General features: G+C 35.4%; 1 protein-coding gene across 3 annotated transcripts in view; it reads left to right on the forward strand.

Moving 5' to 3' along the window:
- The window catches only part of PCDH17 (protocadherin 17), a 98,192-nt gene extending 79,436 nt beyond the window's left edge, over positions 1-18,756 (forward strand). For 2 of the 3 annotated variants that reach the window (XM_045201989.3, XM_053916612.2), the window contains 2 exons: positions 1,653-1,736; positions 17,844-18,756. In XM_045201989.3, coding sequence (XP_045057924.1) covers positions 1,653-1,736; positions 17,844-18,526 — 767 coding nt within the window. In that variant the 3' untranslated portion in view covers positions 18,527-18,756. The remainder of the gene's footprint in view (positions 1-1,652; positions 1,737-17,843) is intronic. The other variant, XM_053916611.2, reaches the window with a different exon arrangement.
- The last annotated feature ends 1,977 nt before the right edge of the window (positions 18,757-20,733 follow it).

Consider the following 20,733-nt stretch of genomic DNA (forward strand, 5'->3'; position numbering starts at 1 on the left):
AAACTCGATCACCAACTTACGCCATACACGAAAATAAACTCAAGATGGATAAAAGACTTAAATATAAGCCGTAACACCATAAAAGTCCTTGAAGAAAACATTGGCAGGAAAATCTCAGACATTCCACGCAGCAACATCCTCACAGACACATCCCCTAAAGCAAGGGACATAAAGGAAAGAATAAACAAATGGGACCTCATCAAAATAAAAAGCTTCTGCATGGCTAAAGAAAACAGCACCAAATTACAAAGAGAACCAACAATATGGGAAAGCATATTTGCCAATGATACCTCAGACAAGGGCCTGATCTCCAAAATATATAAAGAACTCACACGACTCCACTCCAGGAAGACAAACAACCCAATTAAAAAATGGGCAAAGGACTTGAACAGACACTTCTCCAAGGAAGACATACAGAAGGCTCAGAGACATATGAAAAGATGCTCAGCGTCACTAGCCATCAGAGAGATGCAAATTAAAACCACAATGAGGTATCATCTCACACCAGTCAGAATGGCCAACATAAACAAATCCACAAACAAATGTTGGAGAGGATGCGGAGAAAAGGGAACCCTAGTGCACTGTTGGTGGGAATGCAGACTGGTGAGGCCACTGTGGAAAACAATATGGAATTTCCTCAGAAAACTAAAAATGGAACTGCCCTTTGACCCAGCAATTCCGCTGCTGGGATTATACCCTAAGAACACTGAAACACCAATCCAAAAGAATCTGTGCACCCCAATGTTCATAGCAGCACAATTTACAATAGCCAAATACTGGAAGCAACCGAAGTGCCCATCAGCAAACGAGTGGATCCAAAAACTATGGTATATTTACACAATGGAATTCTACGCAGCAGAGAGAAAGAAGGAGCTTATACCCTTTGCAACAGCATGGATGAAACTGGAGAGCATTATGCTAAGTGAAATAAGCCAGGAAGTGAGGGACAAATACCATATGATCTCACCTTTAACTGGAACATAAGCAATAGAAGGAAAAAGCAAACAAAATATAACCAGAGACATTGAAGTTAAGAACAATGTAACAATAGCAAGGGCGGGGGTGGGGGGTGGGGGCGGGGACAGTAGGTAGAGGGGATTACAGGAACTACTATAAAGGACACATGAACAAATCCAAGGGGGAGGGTGGAGAGGGGGGAGGGAAGTGGGTTCACCTGGGGTGGGGTGAAGGGATGGGGGAAAAGGCATACAACTGTAATTAAATAACAATAAATAAATTTAAAAAAAAAAAAAAAAAAAAAAAAAAAGAGTAGACAGTTTACAACTTTAATTTTGGTGGCCTGTTTGTTTACATCTACCCACTATGGCAGAAAATTTCCTTATTTTATTTAGGATGAATGAATCCATCACCATCACTATAGTATTTTTCCTGTCGATCTAGGCATTGATATAGTTACTTTGTACTGTTTCTGTCTCATTTAAGCTGAAATGCTCCAGAACAGTAATTTTCTTTCAATGAGACTAAGTTTTATGTATCTGGGGAAATACCGAATGACCTTATCTTTTAGGAATCAGTCAATCCAAAGAAATTTAATAAAACAATTGAAAACAATAAAGGATTCATGATTCAACTGGCCCTTTTTTCTCACTTGGTCTTTCTATTTGTTAACCAAAAATATTTTATTTTTCAAGCATTGCCGACTTTGCTTTCCTTTGCTATCCTCACCTTACACACCATCACAAGTAGACTTCAGTCTGTTGATCCGCTTCCTCCAGGTGAGCAATCTCGTCATGTGTTAGCTTTCCTTTCTGTGCTCTGTTTTGACTTGTTAGATGATGGCTCTCGTGAGACTTGATGCACAAAGTGGCTTTCTCTACAGATAGCCGTTCAGAAGCTGTAGACTTTGTTTTTTAAAGGAAAATATCACAGAAGTAATTTATTCTATTGTATCTGCTTCGGTACTATTAACATTTCAGGAAAACCTGTGTAGAGTTAGGGGTTGAAAAGAGAATCTAAATATTCATTTATATCAGGGTCTTTCATATTTATTATTCTTAAAGGAGTTTTAAGTGGTCCAACTCTCAATTATTTAATATAAAAATATACTACTCAGCAATTTCCCTTTGGAAATAGTGCAGGAAATGTTAAGGAAAAAACAAATTGGTGAAGTGGAAAGTGGGCTGGTACAGGAAAGGGGGTTTATTTATTTGGAAGTTAGTTATGGGTAAAGCAGCCTGCTTCACCCTGAAGAACTGTGTTTCACCTGAGAAACTGGGTCACCAAATTCTTCTTTTCTTTTGTACAGGCAATTACCCTCCATATTAGATAAGTGATTTTTTGTGGAAATATATTAAAGGCTTCTTTACACATTGCTTTATAAAATCTTTATACACCACTTTAATAATGAGTCCTAAGGGCAAGCAGAAAAAATATCATATAAATTGTAATAGCTAGTGAAGCTCAATATTAAAATCCCCAAGTTCAGTAAATTTTGCCAATATATTCAATCTCTGTGTATGCTCTGGATGTGACTCAGATATGCTGTGAAAACACATTGAAATTTGAAATAACTGAATGGAATAATGAAAGGCAGAAATGAGTGTCTATCTCAGGTGAAATTTTAGCTAACCACATATTTTTCTATGTCTGGAGACAATATAATCCAAGTCTTTGGGTCATTTGAATGCCTTAGAGAGATTCGTTTGTTTGTTTCTGAGTAGTTTTAATTTCTATGTAAGAGAAAGAAGCTTGTGGAGAAAACTGGTACATCGGGTGTTGTTGAGCTTAACAAATTCACTTGTATGTTATAGCAATCTGACAATTACTGTTACGACCATTTGTGTTGCTTTTTCATGCCAGAATAAACAGAAGAGCTTGAATTATTTTCTATATGGAAATGAATGGAAATTGAAGAGAAAAGACAAGCAAAAGCCTTTAATAATGGTAGAGTTAAGAGAGTTACACTCGTTAAGGATTTTGGGAGGTGAAGTGGAAAGTTTTCCATGCATGCCTGAACACACACACACATCCATACAAAATATTCCTGTTACCTTTAAATAGTTGTGAGCTCACCTTCATTAAATTATAATCAGTTGGGAAAAGAGTTATTTCATAATTCAATATAAACTAATTTCAAGGATAACATTTATACCAATAAAGCATTTTAGCTTTTACAGTATAAATTTCTTTACACTATTTGATGTGTTCCTGAAATCTCTGTTGATCTGATGCCCATTTTCTCCTCACGTACCTGCGTCTGCTTCCCGGGGCATGTATGTGTCTGTGCACGTACACACCTGGGCTTGACCACGACTGTCTACTGACTAGAAACACAAAGCTTGTGGGAGCTGTGACTGAGCTTCAGCAAACCAGGAGCTGTCATTGGTGGTTTAGGCTTCTGTTTTTGTATCTACTAAATTGTTCTAGAAGAATTTTGCCCTTAGGCAAGGCTCCTTCCATTCATTTCTATCTAGTGTAATAATGTGTGTTTTTATCATGTGTACAAAGGGCACGAGCATAAGGATATGCATGCTTGGTTTTTAGTTGTATTTCTTTGTTGATAGTTATCTGACATACTGGAATTTATAACTTCAAAGCTTTTATTTTCTTCAAACTAGCAAGATAGTGAAGCTTTGAAATATTTTTGATTAACATGTTATAATAAAACTGATTTTAGAACTTAATTGTCAGAGCTTAACTCAGTGTAATGGTTTCCTATTTCTGTATACATAGTATTTTATTATTATGTTCTGGAATCATTGTGTAATATATTTCATGTGCATATTACTAAATAACCAGAATAATATTTTTTGTTTAAATCATTATTATCTCCTAAGCAAAGGGTTAATATAGATACAATCCTTATGCTTATGTAATAAGTAAGTTAATGAGTTAAATATATGACTGTGTACTTTTTAAATAAATGGTTAATCTTAATTTAAATAAATCTTAATCTTAAGATTACAAATATATCGCTTATATTTATAATTATATATATATATGTCTATAATAATAAAACAACTATACCCAATAGATAGGAAGTTTCTATTTTCTAAATAATTATAAATTAAAAATGATGTTCATTTTGCATAAATGCTCATCAAAATGACCATATTTACAATGGTAATTAGGTAGTTAATATTCTTTTGTGATCATGTATATTTATACATTCAATGAAAAACATTAAGTATTTCTTAGAAATTTGCCAAATCAAATAGTTAACTTCTATTTCTATGTGTACCTTGGATTTTAATACTAGAAAATTTTAGATCAAGCATACACTCATCTGAACCTGAAAAATTAAAATAATTCACCTAATTTAAGGTTAGAGTGACACTTTCTCAAACTTAAATTGTTTTCTCCTTGGGGCAGATACTTTTGATCCCAACTGTGTTTCCAGTAACAGGTTACACATTCTCCAACTGACTTAAGCCCTACAACGCTCTATAGGAATGTTAGGCTTCAACAAGAAAGTTGCTGCCATTTCCGAAAGGTTACAAAGAGATTTGTTGTAAAAGGAAGTGTACGAATTTGACTTGCTAGAATTTAAGGGTTATTTTTTTTTCCATATAAGATAGAATTGAAGAACTGATAGAATTGATAGAACTGAAGAATTTATTTGGATCAGATTGTAGAGGGCTTTGAACATCAAACTGAATAGTTCGGATTTCAACCTTTTTCAGTAATGTCCATGGAAATTGTTAAGCAGCTACTCAAACATAAGTTTGGCAGCACAAAGTACCACTTCTTGATGAGACTAAGCCTACAGATTTTTAAATAGAAGTACTCAACTATGCCATGCCTGAGTTAAAAAAGACTGTCTCAATGAATTCTGCCTGTGATGTCATAATGAATTCCCTCCAGTTAGATTTAGATTATAAATCTGAAGATGAATTAAATTATTGTATGTCTATAATTATTTCTCTGTTATTATTACTCACTTCACTTTTACTGTTTGCTCATTATCCTGGGAGTGGTTGATTATCAATTTGAATAACAGGAAGTACTCTCTAAGGTAAGAAAGTATTTAACACACCACTGTAGGCACCTTTTGATCTTCATGGTACATTATGTATGGATAGGCTTTCATATCCTTTAAAAACACATTTCTGTATTTGCTCTGATTAAATGATGGCCTTGTCCCATAGCTTTTTGACCCTTAGTTTGATTACATAGCAGGGTGATCCGGAGGGCCAGTCTCCTGTCTTTCTGACCTCTTCTCCTAGTATCTTCATTGCTTCAGTGCGTTTTAATGATTACGAATTATTAAAGCTGTTACTAGAAAAATGGTTTGTCATTGCCAGTAAAACCCATTACAAGAAACACTTCTGTGTATTTACTCTAGAACATGGATATTGAGTGTATTGATTTTGCTTAAATTTTCATTCTTGGGATGAGCCAATCAAATAGGATGAAACACATCAGCTTTCAATAAACTTACAGCACACCAAAGGCAACAGCATACTGGTGTTAGAGAAGTAACTTCCAGAACAGGCTCCATTTAAAATGCTCACTATCTTTCCTTTCCTACTCTTTATACATTTTAAAACAATCTGTAATAATAATGGTAATAGTAATAGTAATAGTAATACTAATAGTAGGGTGGTATTAGCAGTTTGGTGGTAGGAGTTGTTCTAGTAAAACCAGGGCCAAATCATTCAGGTTTGAACTGCCTGTATTTTATTCTAAAGTTATCTTTGGAACAATATCAATTTTAATAGTTCTATCAACAAGACTTCTTTTCACAAGAGCCATTTTGGGCAAAGTGTGTGTGTGCATATACATTGAGGACACTTAGCTTTGGTTTATTTTTAATTGTAGTGTAAATAATTTTTGTAGGAATTATCTATGGACTGGTATAGTTCCATATATATTTCAGAATCCTTAAACTCTTAAAAGAAAATATATTGTATTTTCTATACAATAATATTGTATAGAAATATTATATAGAAATATTGTATAGAAATATTACTGTATTTCTATACAGTAATATTTTGTATTACTTTTTAATTTAAATATATATATTTCTTTAAATATACATATTTAAAATGCTAATTAAGCAATACACCCATCTGTCCTTTTGGAGCCGTGTACATCTATGTAGGTAACTTAATTTAAACTTTATATCTTCTTCCAGAGTAGAGTTCTATAAACTTAATGAGTGTCTTTTGGATATTAGAATGTCATTAAAATATAAAAATGTCGAAAATCACTTTTTTAAAATCATCCCTCTGGGACTCCCAAATCTTATTGGCAAGTGTGGATTACTAAATATAACCAGGGGAGGATTAGTTGCATCTGGATTAACTCTGCTTCGTGAGAATACCAAAAATGGTACCTGATCCTGTCTACTTGTCTCTAACAATTGAAAACAAAAGGGGTGTTAGAAACAAGATAAACAAGAGCATTTAAACTGCTAAATAGATAAACATCCCAATAAAAATCAGATAGCAGGCCTGAGAGAAAAACTCTAATAAGACTATCTTGCTTGCTTCTTACACAGAGTTTGGCTTAATTAGCATGTTTTCATTGCCTTTCCTTACAGGATTATCACTTTGCTAAGGGGATGACTTGAATTTCAGATGTATTCATCCATGTCATCAAAAATGGTGTTGTTATTAGAGATGGGGTTAGCTTACACAGGCCATAAAAGCATAAGGAAAACATCCTCTCTAAAGATGAAGAAGAGTAGAATATTTAAATAGTCTTGGGTCTGAAATTCACAGTGTGAAGTTGCTAGAATTTTAAATTTGTTCTTGTAAACCAAACAGCTTTTACTAACTATTGCATGCCAGAGCATAGGTTTCTCGCTGCATATAAATCAGGCACTCTTGGAAGCCGCATTAACCCTTTCAAGACTCTAAAGTTACAAGATTTATTAATTAATTCATATGTTGATAATAGCTGCCAGATAAAGTCTAAGATATAGAGGCAGCTAACTACAGTGAGAGAAACAGACATATTTGACCCAATAATGCAATAGAATCAAAACAGGACAAAAGGAATAATCAAGAAAAAAAAAAGAAACCTGTAGATGGTGAGGTATAGTTTTTCAAGATACAGTTTTTCATAATTTAAAATTATAAAGAAGTGATTATTTAAATATAAGCTTCAATTTTAATGATAGCATCATCATCTCTGGTTTAAAAAATTCCCTAGGAGAAAATCTGACCTCCATGTTTCATGTGGATATATGTCAGGAAGAATTTATTTTATTTCAAATGGCACCCTCAATAATAAGTAAAGAACTTTGGACTTTTATATAAACATGGCATTTAACAGACAGATCTGATGGTACATTAAACACTGTATATCTCATAGTAAAATATATTTGTACATGTGCATATCTTAATGGACATTACAACCTCATGAATGGTTATGAAATTAGTAATTTGTAAGGAGTAGCCTATTCTATTATAGATTGCCAATAGTTTTTGAAACTTTTTAAATTTAATGTTTCTTTCCATCAGTGGCAGCATTTTGTTCATGCTCAGAAGAATGAACATGGAGTGCATTCTGTGTCCTAAAGGAATGCAGCATGAAATGACACACCATGTGCCGGTTTCTTGATCCTCATGGGGCATAAAGATCTCAGTGAGAGGCAAATAGACTAAAAAAACAATGACTTAGGGAGAAGTCTTAAAATATGTAATTAAATGGGCAAATGGTGGCATTATCTTCATCCAAAATAGAAACTTATTTTGGAGAAATTTTGCAGGGACTTTCTTTAATTACTTATTCTTCTCGATATCCAAAATCAACTTTGAAAGGTTTCTGGGAGTCAATACCTACCTTGTTTGTGGCCATTCTCTTTGCCTTATAAATTTATTATCTCTTCCCTAGATTCTTTGGAGGATTTTTTTTTCTATAAGATTTGCCCTCTTCTGGCTTTTTGAAGGAATTCTTTGATTTCTCAGATATGTGACCATATGCATTCTTATGATTGGTTAATAATATAGCAAATTAGAGGAAGAAGGAAGAGAGGTAAAGTAGATATAGGAAGAAGATACATTTTTCAAATACAGATTTAAAATGTAAGATTTATACTGTTGATATAAAATACCAGTTGAACACACACACATGAAAACACTCCGTAGTTTAAGAGAAGTCTGATGAGCTGCACATGGGTGGCACTAGGGTCAGAATGACTAAGCCACTGAATCATGCCAGGGCCTATTTTGCTGTGTTGGAGATATTCTTGTTTGGAGCCCAAACTCTAGATACCTCTTTCTAGAAATACCGATTTAAATACTACTTGCCCTGTGGCTCATCCCAATTTTATATGTTCATAAATGTTGTCTCTTGCCTTTCTAATCAAGCACCTAAGTGTTTCAAGAATTTTCTGAGATGCAATAAACTGCTCAAATACCTGCATTAATACTCCATTGTATGCGACATTAAATTTGGTCCTTTACTTAGAGGTATTGCATTCTCTTGTAAATCCTGGCCAATATCCCCTATGTTATCATTTTCCTTTTTGTCACTGCACATATGATGTCCTTTGACATATAAAGCTGTTTTTTTTATTTCCTTGTGAAATGCACACTCCTGTGTGATGATGGTTTCATTTTCTAATTCCTTCATCTGGATCACCCTCTTCCTGTTCTCCACTATCTGTTGAAACTCTGACCATCCTTTGAAATGCAGATCAAGCACCACCTCTCCCTCTCGTACAAAGCCATTCATAACATTGTAGGCTATACTTTTCTCTGTGGTTTATCTGTGATGAAATGCAACTTTATCATTGGTTATTTCCCCTATGTTGGATTCAAACTTTCTTCTAGTTTCCAATCTAAGTGTAAACTCTTTGGTGAAGGGTCATGACTGGAGGGAGGATTTGAGAGGTGGGTGGACACAGGTTTGTTTACCACAAATGACACAGCCCTAGCTGCACAGTCACCTCTCACTGCCCACTACTGCCCTGAGCCACCCCTCGCTCAGTGCCCAGCCGACTCCTGACTTCCTCCTCCTCTTCTTCATCTTCTGTGCTGGGTGCCCCCCTTTACCCAGTTTCTACCCCCGGGGCCCCCCGCCTCTGCTGTGCACCTCTCATCCCCCTGAGTTTGCCGGTGGGCCCCACTGATACCAGAGGGTTTCAACATTAGCTGCCCAAACAGTTTTTAAAATTATTTTAAGTAAATAAAATTTAATATTGATTTTTTTCACCCTACACATTTAGAAGGACATCACATGAGTTAAGGAAAAACAAACCACATTTGTTCAGATAATCACTTGAATGTTTACAAACATTTTTGGTTTGTTATTTATTTATAATTAACTTAATTTGCATTCCCTCATTTTAACATGTACTCATGTGTAACATGTAATCAAGTTTTTCCAGTTAGAAAAATCCTCATAGTACCTTCCTTGAGTTGCTGATTCTAAGAAAACAATGAACATGAACATGTACAAAAGAGGCATTTGAATAAAATTTGACACAGTAGCTATTCTACTATATTATGTTCAAGATACTTTCCTTGAAAACTACCTGATGAATGACTGAGTATAACTCCTTTAAATTAACTGCTGAACTACACACAGCTAATGCTCCCACGGAATCCGAGCTGTCTTTACTCTGGTGGATCATTTGAGCTATACTGTTTTTCCTTGAGAGGCTCGTTCAGAGTCCTTTTCTCAAAAAGGAAACAAAGCAAAAACTTGTTCCATTAAGATAGTGTTGAGCTTCAGAGCCAGTTCTCCTTGCGGTAACTGTTTAGGAAGCGATGGCCCCATCTATCTAGGCCTTCACGTCCGAGCATCTGCTCTGCCCCAGGTGATGGCGGCAACTACGGTGTGGGACTGGGGGAGCCAGGCAGCTAAATTTTCAATGTTAATCTCAGAGCAGTGTGCCATAGGACATAATTATATTTGTGCCATGATTCCCTATCTATGGTTAAGATTCTCATTTTTAAAATATTTCTGGGGCTGTCACATCACATTTTCTTTTATCATTTTGCTTTCACTCCTTAACATACGTTTTCATTTAAGTTTTCTTTATCTCAGAGCATTATCTGTGTGTGGTGTCAATACCTAATTATGCCAAAAAGTTCACTCGGGTAGACAGGTTGTTATGCCCAGAGAGTTCCGAACACTGAAAATTATCCCTGAAGGGGTGCATCTGTGCTGACTAGTAAGTGCAAATGCGCCAAGCCCCCAAACACCCAGCTGCAATTGGATTCAGTTGAATATGATACAGGCCAGTGGTCTCCTGTGTCTGAACGCAGCGTGGCAATACATTCAGAAGCATTGTGCGATGCAGGTGCGCACTAGAGGATTAGCGCTGCAAAGTTGCATGGTGTGACTGTGGATAGCATTATAACAACTTCTTCTTCAGAATGTGCTATTCGCCTATTAAAAGCAGATAGAATGGCATTTCACAACTGAGGTAAAATCTGGAAGCCAAATTTGCAGTGCATCCACCTGAAAATATGTTTCTTCATCATATATTTATTATGTTTGGTATGTTTCTAAGTTCTGATTCTTTATGGCCAATTATTAGGAAATAATTTAAGTTTCTGGACTCTTACTATCTAGTGTTTCATCATTATATCAGTGCCACTATGTGAATTTGGCATGCTCATAAATTGAGCATATTGTAACAAAATACACAATCCCCTTCACATTAAGAAATAAAAGAATCAAAAACTTATCCCCCATCTGCGTATTTGTGTATCAATTTCTCGATTAGGAGAACAACATAGACCCCTGTGCACGAGTAAGAAACACAGGAAATATAATGTAATAGATGGAACACCACTTAGCTAAAAAAAGCGATTGGTTCTCAAATGCGACTTTTTTCCTTATCCTCCCTTTTCTTCCCTGCATAAGGGATACACCAAGCTTATTAAAAATTGTGCTAAAATTAAGGTTGACAGTCACGGAAACTAGCAGAAAAAAATGTGTGATAAAACTGTAATATTAGAATACTCCTTTCTTTTTTATTCTGACACAGAAAAAAAAGTTTTGAGACAACTTTTCAATACTGCCTCTAGAAATAATATTAAAAATGAAATTTTTACCCCTCTTAGAGTCAGGTGGGGTGAAATCAGGTTTATTTTTAACTAATATGCTAGTTAAATGGGACATGGAAATCATAAATGGAAATTATTTGAATGAATATAATTGTTAGGGTGTAATCTGTGTGAAAAGACTCACCCTATTATAACAAGTTTCAGAGTTTAAAGGATGGTGAACGGCAGTATGTAAATAACAGTCAACATTACAAAAGATACTCTTTGTTAGAAAAGTGTCATCTCATAGTATGTGGCAAGTTCTGTCAACCTACTGAAAGAAAAATTTATTGGAGTTTTGTTCTACTACATCCTGATAAGATTTCTATTATAGTATTGATATTTTCCCTGATGTTAGAATATATTTGGATAAATCATAATTTGTTGTACTTACAGGGAAGTATGCGTGCATGTGTGAAATTGTATAGGTATGTGTGTGCCAAAGAAGGAAAAGATAGCAAACTCTTGTTACATCATTAGAACCTTTTAGTAGAAAAGTGGTATAAATGAACTACCAGTCTAAAGTTGGCTCATCCTTGTTTGCAGGTAGAGAATCCGTGATGGGTACCTAGTTTACATACTAGTGTAGAGTTAATCTCCAGAACACTTGTGCCAGCTGTAAATAGGGACGTTTTCCTGTTCCCTGCTTTTCTAGACAGCTAATTAGGTGTTCTGAAAGTCTGTGTTAGTGAAAAAAAGGTAAATTAGAAATAAAAAAGAAAAATGAGAACAAATAAAAAATGAACTACCATTTATAGAGTTGCCTACTTGGAAACAACTCTAATTTCGAGATGCTGTTACAAACAGTAGCAACCACAACACTAATAGAAGAGCACTCTTCCTATTTAAAGCTATGTACAAAGCTGACCTAAAACCCATTTTGTTAAGATATAAGAAGAGAAAACTCTCAAATTTCCTTCTCCCATGGCTACAAACTTTAGAACTTGCTCACTGATGCCCTGACTTAAAGATTTTGGTTTTCACATTTCAAAGACACAGTTATTTCCTAATTATAAAACAATTAAATCAAATGCATACCTGAAACTCTAATGCTAGAGACTATGCATATTTTCATGTACAAATATGCAGGCTTCTGAGGCAGCAAGCAAGTTTGAAACTGAGGGGAAGAAATCCTTTTATGTTTTCTAATATTTCCCTAAGTGATAACAAATTAATTGTCAAGTATCTCTCTTTAGGTGGAGTTGTTTAATACGTCCTAGACTGGGAAAATAAGTTTAATTTCCGATTTGTGATAAATTCTGGCTAGAGAATGAGACATTAGAAAAAGAGGTAGATTTTCTCTTAAGAACTTTTCCAGACTGGTTTCTCAACATATTTCCTTTGCAGTGAACACCATGGAGTCATAATACGCAAGGATTGTCCCCCTGACTTTTCCTCCGAAAAAACGATATTCAGCACAGATTCCCTTAGTCTTTGTTAATCCTTGTTGGTTTAAATCGTGTTTTGGCTTCCTATTTTCATCTTGTGGATAGTAATTTTTGGCACCTGTCCCGAGTGTGTATTTCATGATATAATCGTTCCTGTAAGTCAGCCTTTGATTCCTGCTCAGGTCTTCTTGGGTTTTCTTCTCCTTCTTCATTTCTTTATTGTTGTTCAAGTACAGTTGTCTCCATTTTCACCCCACCACAGCCCACCACCCCATCCATCCCTGCCTCCCACACTGGAGCCTACCCCCTTTGGCTTTGTCCATGTGTCCTTTATACACGTTCCTTGATGGACCTTCCCCTATTTTCCCTCACTGCTTAACTTATTTCACTTAGCATGATGCTCTCTAGTTCCATCCATGCTGTTGTGAAGGGTAGGAGCTCCTTCTTTCTTTCTGCTGCTTAGTATTTCATTGTGTAAGTGTACCATATTTTTTTTGATCCACTCATTTACTGGTAGCCATTTGGGCTGCTTCCAGCACTTGGGTATTATAAATTGTGCTACTATGAACATTGGGCTCCTGAATAGGCTCTTTTGAACTGGTGTTTCAGGATTCTTAGGGTATAATCCCTGCTCAGGTCTTTTGAGTAGGACTTTAAGAACTGAAATCGCTGGCTGCCTGCCTGTAAGACCATCAGTCCTACAGGTGATGCTGGTACTGAGAAATAATAGGGAGCCAACACAGGTGACTGCTATTCTCTCAGCTTTTGTTAATGCAGATTCACTCCAAATCCACGCTAACCTAATAATACTAACCTAATAACAATAATAGTCACTCAGAAACAATAAGTAATAATATCACACAAGATAGTTGGGGCATAACAAACCCAAGTCCCAAGAGTCCAGATCAAGTCCAGGTCTGGGAGGCAACAGGGCTGGATGGCAGTGTCTTGCAAGGCGGAGTCAAAGGGATGGAAGGGCTCCCCAGGCGGAACACCAGCATATCTCACAGTGACTCACCCTCTGGCTCCGTGGTCCATGGTCTGAAGTCTTCTGCTTTTATGCTTCTTTTGTTGCAAAGTCATGTAGATTTTGCACAATTTCTCAAAAACATATTTTCCTTAATTTAGATAAGCACACGTTGTTTCCTTCAGGCTCACTAGGCACATGCTATATGCATCAGCTTTGATAGGCCCTATTTATGTCCCTTCTGATAGGCACATGTTATTTTGCACAACCTCATTAGGCACACGTGGTTTATGTCACTCTACTGTGCATGCTCTGAGAGGGTGCTGTTACCCTTCAGATAAGCACATGTTGCCTGCCACACTGTATTGTGCATGCTGAGGGGCTGTATTATTTCTCTGGTCATTGCTGTACTTCCCATGCTTCACATACTGCTCTCCAGAGTACCTATTACCATTGTTGAAAAGGCTATGCATTCCTAATGATAAAGCAACATTACCATATTAGAGTCACACTGTAAACATTAACTATGGTAAACTTTATGGATGATTGTTAAAATCTAATAATTTAAGAGAGGATAATTTGATATGTTGCTTAAATATTTTTTCCTTACATACACAATAGCAGCTCTTTTGAAAATATATTTAGCACAGAATGATTGCTTACCTATTATCTGTAAGACTAAGTTATTAAACTGTTTCATCTATGTTAAAAAAAAAAAAGAGGGAAACCTTTAAGATACATTAGCCAATGTGGATATGCAGATTTCAGATACCTTTATGTCTAAATTAATTTTCATTGTATGAAATTCTAAAATCAGAGATAGTTGTTATAGATCCAATCATAGATTTTAAATAAAAAGTTATATGTATATAGTTTAATATATTTTATTTATATTTATGTTTTCCTTCATATTATGAACATAGAATTTTCCTGTGTTTTTTATTGATTCACCTGTACTTCGCTATGACAGTTACTGATAGTTAAACTTCAGGAATGCATTGGCTATGTATCTGAGTTTTTAAATTTTGTCTGGACTATATCCTGGAGAAATCTCAATTTTATCACACACACACAAATAAAGATCTGTGTGTGTGTTTGTGGTGTACGGTACAATTGAACTGCAGTAATGTAGTCATTTGAGTAACTTTATATCATTTGAAAAGAATACCATAAATTAAGATGCAACACTGAACCAATTAGGATGACTGTTTTTAGATCCCTCCCTGTGGGAACTGGTGTAATAGTCAGATGGGTCTGTAGGCGTATAGAAAATGATTTTTAACACTAAACAGGTATTACATTTATCTGGTTGTTGCATGATCCTTCACAGAATCATACATTTTAAAATTTGAACACTGTAAACATTCCCTGTAGGCAAAACTGTCCATATTTCCAGCTGTTGGACTTCAGAATTGTATCCTCTTTGCAATCTAGACATGCTTACCTCTTAGTTTTTCTCATCTGCATACCATTTGGACTATGCCATCTTTCTGGAAGAGGGTGCATTTGTTGAAGTGTAATCATGTTATACTAAGGAAAGGATGAAAATAAAGGTAAATAATTTTCTTATGATCCCAGATTGGTCTAGAAGACAAAAATAAATCTTGGCTCAATTATTTTTACTTTGACTTTTCTGTCCAAGGACTCTGAATTTGTTTTCTGATACAGATATTTGTTTACTGATACACTAACTTATCAGAATCTCCATAATTTGGTAGTCTCCATAATTTGCTTTTTGAAAAAAAATTATAGCTTATAATTCAACATATCTATTCTGGGATCCGTTTTCTCTAAGGTGCAGAAGAAGTTTATCTAGCTTTATAGCTGTAGGGCTTGAGAAAACATTCCACGCTATTATTTTTTTATTATACATGCATAGGTTATTGAAGGGATTTGAAAATATATAATAAAAAGTACACATGACAGAAATCCTTCTAATACAACTGCCTTTATTAAGCCACTCCTCCTGACTCTTCCCTCTTTCCCTTCACTTACCTTTCCTACTTCCCTCTTCTTCTTCCTTTTTTTTTTGTCTAGCTTGTCATTCATTAAATACTACCTTTGTCTCCTTTATGTACCTACCTACTTATTTATTTATGTATGCTACTTCAGAAATAATTTCACTCTCTTAAATTCTCATTTGACGCTTGGCAGTTATTGTTCAGTTTATGCTCATTGTTTCAGCTGCAAGTACCTAAGTGTCCATTCGATTTTCTTCACTGTCTGAACTGCTGCCATCAAAATTATGGTCTAATCCGAAGGTGAACAGCTTATAATGTATCATAATCAATACTCAGAATTTTCTCCCTAGGATGTAAAATAAAGGAGTCAAGTAAAAAGCTGCAGATTTTCAGCAGTAAAGTGCAAACAATCATTTTATATTGATGGTTTCAAATTCAAGGTCGATTTGCACTTTCATGTATCTGCATTATTCTATCACTTTTACTTTCTTCTTAAATTCATATTGAATGTATTCAGTGCTAAGCTATCCAAATGGCTGAAATTGAAGGCCAGTCAGGATTGGAATATAAAACTATGTCAGTGTGTTTCAGACACAGCATATGATTTGTAAATGATTTTTTAAAAAATTTCAGCTCTAAAAGATTCAAAAGTATCACCAAGTGAAATAGGTAGTAAAGTGTTCTACCGTATTATTGAAGGACAAAATTAGATGAATGAAATTATGCATATTTTTTCTATCACGTAACTGATACAGATATAGAGGTAATTTGTAGGATTCCTATTCAGAATAGGTAAAGAAAATAGATACCAGATATTAAACTTTTGTGGATTTTTTAAAAATTCACTTTAAGTCTATACAGGAAGGCTTCCTAGAAAAGTTATGTGCCTCGATTCTTCTGCTTCTGTTTGTGTCCATTTGTCTAACAACTTTCAAGTCAGGTAACATTTGAGTTTCTGGGTGAAAGTTCTGTTGGACCCATTTCAGCATTCTTGCCTATACTACATAATAAACTTTAATATAGTTTATTTACTCACAGGTAAGTATACTTTTAAAAGCATGACAAAATTGAAGTATATGCAAGCTACCTAAATACTTTCTAAATATTTCACAAGTATGAGTGACACATGCAAATGAAATACCGCAGTATTTTTGTTCTGTCAAGACACCATTTTGATAACTTCCTAAAAAATATTAGTCTCATAGGAAATTATTTTATCTGAAACCTTCTGAGATAAATCAGGTTATGGTTTATTTTTTCTTTATTGGAGAGGGAATTATTTATGTGTTTTAAACATGAACACTTTTTATTGATGACTTTGTAAAGTAACTGTATAAATTTATCAAAGCTACTAAATTGGCTGCTTCATATTTTAAATATCTTTCATGTGAACTTTTTTTCCTTGCACATGACACTATAAATTTGCAGGGATCTTCTCGCGTCAATTAAATGCCAATCCCAAGGGTTCCTAAATGCGTAGGGAATTCTATTCCCATCATATAGAGGTAAATTGTAAATATCCTCTCCTGCAAAAAAAAAAAAAAAAAAAAGAAGTCCCTGACTTAAAAAGGATCATTAAACGTTAAAAGGAACAACTATTTGGAAATGGAAAGGACAACTAGGAAGACATAGTTCAAAGTTATATTTTAAAATATTGGGGTCATGGGAGTATGCAGCTGTTGTCATAATGAAGGCATTTTCTTTCATATTTTCTTGTTCAGCATCTTTGAAATAGGGATCATTAAGGAATGCTTTATTTAGAATCACTAAATGCCTATTGGCAAAAAAGAGAAGCAAAAATTCTCACAAAAAGCATTATCATTTAAAATAGAGATCATGATTTGTCATTCATTCTGAACTATATATGTTGACTAAATCCATTTTCACCTACTTATACCACAAACAAAAAGCTAAAGAAAACTGATTACATGATACATACCCATGTCTAATAAAATAGGAATGTGCACTTTTTGACAAGCTTTTTCATAACACATTCTGATAGAAAATTCTATTTGCTACTTTCAATAGGAAAAGTAGACTTTTAAAGGAAACCTTTTATTTTATGACTGTCACCAAAATAACAATTACGAGTGAAATAGGGATAAAACATTTTTTAAAGGGAGCTTAGGACTTGTTATAGAAGTTTGCAATCCAGTTTTTGTCCTGTTATTTGACTTGAAAAATTAATCCTGCTAATCCTTTTTGAAGTGTACTATTTCCAGAAAGGGTTATGCAGAACAAAGACTAACTGAATATCCCCAGGAAATTAGTTTACAGTGATCTTCTATTCTACTGAGAATGATTCTCCAATGGCCACTTTTTACTTCTCAGGCTATGGGAATTCATTAATATCTAGAGAATAGACTTAAATAAAACCATTGTCTCAACCAGCGGGTTTATGTAACCATCCTGAAATGTTTTAATTATTGTTTTCTTTTCCTTTTTTAATTAAGAGACCAGAGGTCAAGCAAGTCCACTGAGAGCTAAGCACAGCCTTGGTAGAAATGTAAAAGCAACCCTAATGATTGGATTTGCTGTCTTCTCTTTTGTTTTGCAGAACCAGAAGAGTGTGTTAATTGCACAGATGAATGCCGAGTGCTTGGTCATTCTGACAGGTGTTGGATGCCACAGTTCCCTGCAGCCAATCAGGCTGAAAATGCAGATTACCGCACAAATCTCTTTGTACCCACAGTTGAAGCTAATGTTGAGACTGAGACTTACGAAACTGTGAATCCCACTGGGAAAAAGACTTTTTGTACATTCGGAAAAGACAAGCGAGAGCACACTATTCTCATTGCCAATGTTAAACCTTATTTAAAAGCCAAACGTGCCCTGAGCCCTCTCCTCCAAGAGGTCCCCTCAGCATCAAGCAGTCCAACCAAGGCATGCATGGAGCCTTGCACCTCAGCAAAAGGCTCTCTGGATGGTTGTGAAGCAAAACCAGGAGCCCTGGCCGAAGCAAGCAGCCAGTACTTGCCCACTGACAGTCAGTATGTGTCGCCCAGTAAGCAACCAAGAGACCCCCCTTTCATGGCTTCCGATCAGATGGCAAGGGTCTTCGCAGATGTGCATTCCAGAGCCAGCCGGGATTCCAGCGAGATGGGTGCTGTTCTTGAGCAGCTTGACCACCCCAGCAGGGATCTGGGCAGAGAGTCTGTGGATGCGGAGGAAGTCGTGAGAGAAATTGACAAGCTTTTGCAGGACTGCCGGGGAAATGACCCTGTGGCTGTGAGAAAGTGAGGGTGGGGAGCATTGGCATTTTCTTGTCTCTTCTTTGATTAAAAACGGTCCCTCCTGGTGACAACCTGGTTTATAGGGATGAAGAGAGACCAATGCTGCTTTAAGGCTTTGAGTGAACATCTGAAGTGCCCACAAGTATGTTCTTTTCACTGCTATTTCTTTTTCAGAGATAACAATGGTTTTGTTTTGACCAAACTTACATTAGGACAGAATTAATGATTCTCAAAGAGGAAAGAGAAATGGAGAAGAAAAAAGGAGAGAAGAAAAAGGAGGAGGAGGAGGCAAGTTACCTTTTGACAATCTGTTAGGAAGGTATGCAGTGTAAGAACTGAAGTATTTCTGATCACTCTTGAGACTGTCCTCTGTGATTTATGCTGACTTAACTGTTTACCTATAAACCCCAGTCAAAGCAGGGTCATAATTTGTGATCTGTGGTGGATTTCTAGCAGTTATCACAGGTTTCTACTGAAAGTCCCGAAAAGACCTTGCAGTGGTCCAAGCTACACCAAACATTAACACATATTTGTGGTAAACATTTCTGTATAAAGTTACCTGCCACACATATAAACACAAAGAGCATTCCATAACATTAGTCGAAAAATTAAAAAAAAAAAACTTGGTCATTTGTAAGACACTTCATGTCGTAAAAGAGTTAAGTGTGAAAAAATATAGTCCATTTTGTCCTGCGCACACATAGACTAATCCACTTCATTAAAGAAGAAGAAAGTCTAAAGATTTAAAAATGCCTCGTTAGCATTTTAGTGTCCAACAAACAAGCAAATAATGGTGGATATGTTTTTAATTTGACCCAGAAGGTTCTGAAAAATAGTTACCATTCAGTAATAATATTCAGAGAAAATTAACATGATTAATATGTTTTACTCATTTGTGGACACTAAAATAGCTCAGGAAAGTGAAAATTTCTTAGACATACACAAATCACATGACCATTTAAATGTGCAAATGTAAGAAGAATCAATGTGTTTACATCAAATGACATATTTTTATTGATTTATTGCAGATTCAGTGCATATGAGCCAAATTGTTGAGTGTTTAAGAGCTATATTGTGTATTTTATTAAATTAATATATAGTTGTGTTGCAAAAATATTTGGGCTTATATTGTAAATGGCAAGTGTTGCCTCGGTAGCTGTCGAACTCTATGAGTTTTGTTTTTTCCTGCTTCCTTTTCCACATGGAGTGTGGGAAGCAGTGCCTCAGAGCAAAGTCTCTTGTTTAATGTATAGTCTACCAAGTACTACAGTACATAATCTGTTCAAAATGTGTTTGAGTGAGCCGATGGAGCTATCTGAAAGGTCAAAAAAATACATCTGTCAGTCATGGTTATGTGCAAGTCCTTGTAGAAGCTTTTATCAAAGTCATGCTAAATCGCAAGAATCACATTTGTACCAATACCTGAAACTTCTCATGTTTTCTCGATAACATAAAGTTTCTGCCTATGTAGATATCATGCTGTTGATTGGTTCTCAAAAGTATCTTATGTGGTTTAAGATGTGTGTTCCCATTTATTTCAAAACCATGAAAAATGCTTTAATGCATGTGTGGTACCAGCCCTAGTTACTTGCATTGTGTAGTGTTTTTCAATAAGTCTAGGTCTTAACAGGATGTTTTTCATTTTTCTCAATGCTCTTATTGGTCTCTGTGGTAGATTTCTAGCAGTCATCAAATGCTTCTACTGAAAGTCCTGAAAAGGCCTTACAGTAGTGCAAGCCACATCTTCTTTTTATTGGTGACCTTCGAAAACAATACACCTTCTATTCCTTCATTTTGTTGCACGTTTTTCTTGTGTCATATAGCAAGTTTCAACCTTACTTCCATATGAGGCTAGGAAACCTCAAATTTCAGGAATTGGGAAAAATAAAATTAGCACTTGCAGAAGTAGTAGCAGATGGGAAAATGCCTTGATTGACATATTCCTTCAGTGTCAAAAATTTTTGGCATTTTACAGCTTCGTGATAAACAGCTTCCAGCCCATACCTTAGAAAATGTGGTGCTGAATTAAATAAAGGCTGTTTGTGCACTGGAGCAGAAAATGCATTATTTGCAAACTGGTGGAGAATTCTGTGCCTTCTTTTCTGGCCACCAAGCCAGTGTAGAAACAGCAAAATGTCATAAAATCCTTATATGAAAAACAAAAACAAGAGCAAATACAAACATTGAACTGAATTAAGTTTTGTAATTTTAAAC

The sequence above is a fragment of the Desmodus rotundus genome, chromosome 13 (assembly GCF_022682495.2).
Source record: "Desmodus rotundus isolate HL8 chromosome 13, HLdesRot8A.1, whole genome shotgun sequence".
Taxonomy (NCBI): domain Eukaryota; kingdom Metazoa; phylum Chordata; class Mammalia; order Chiroptera; family Phyllostomidae; genus Desmodus; species Desmodus rotundus.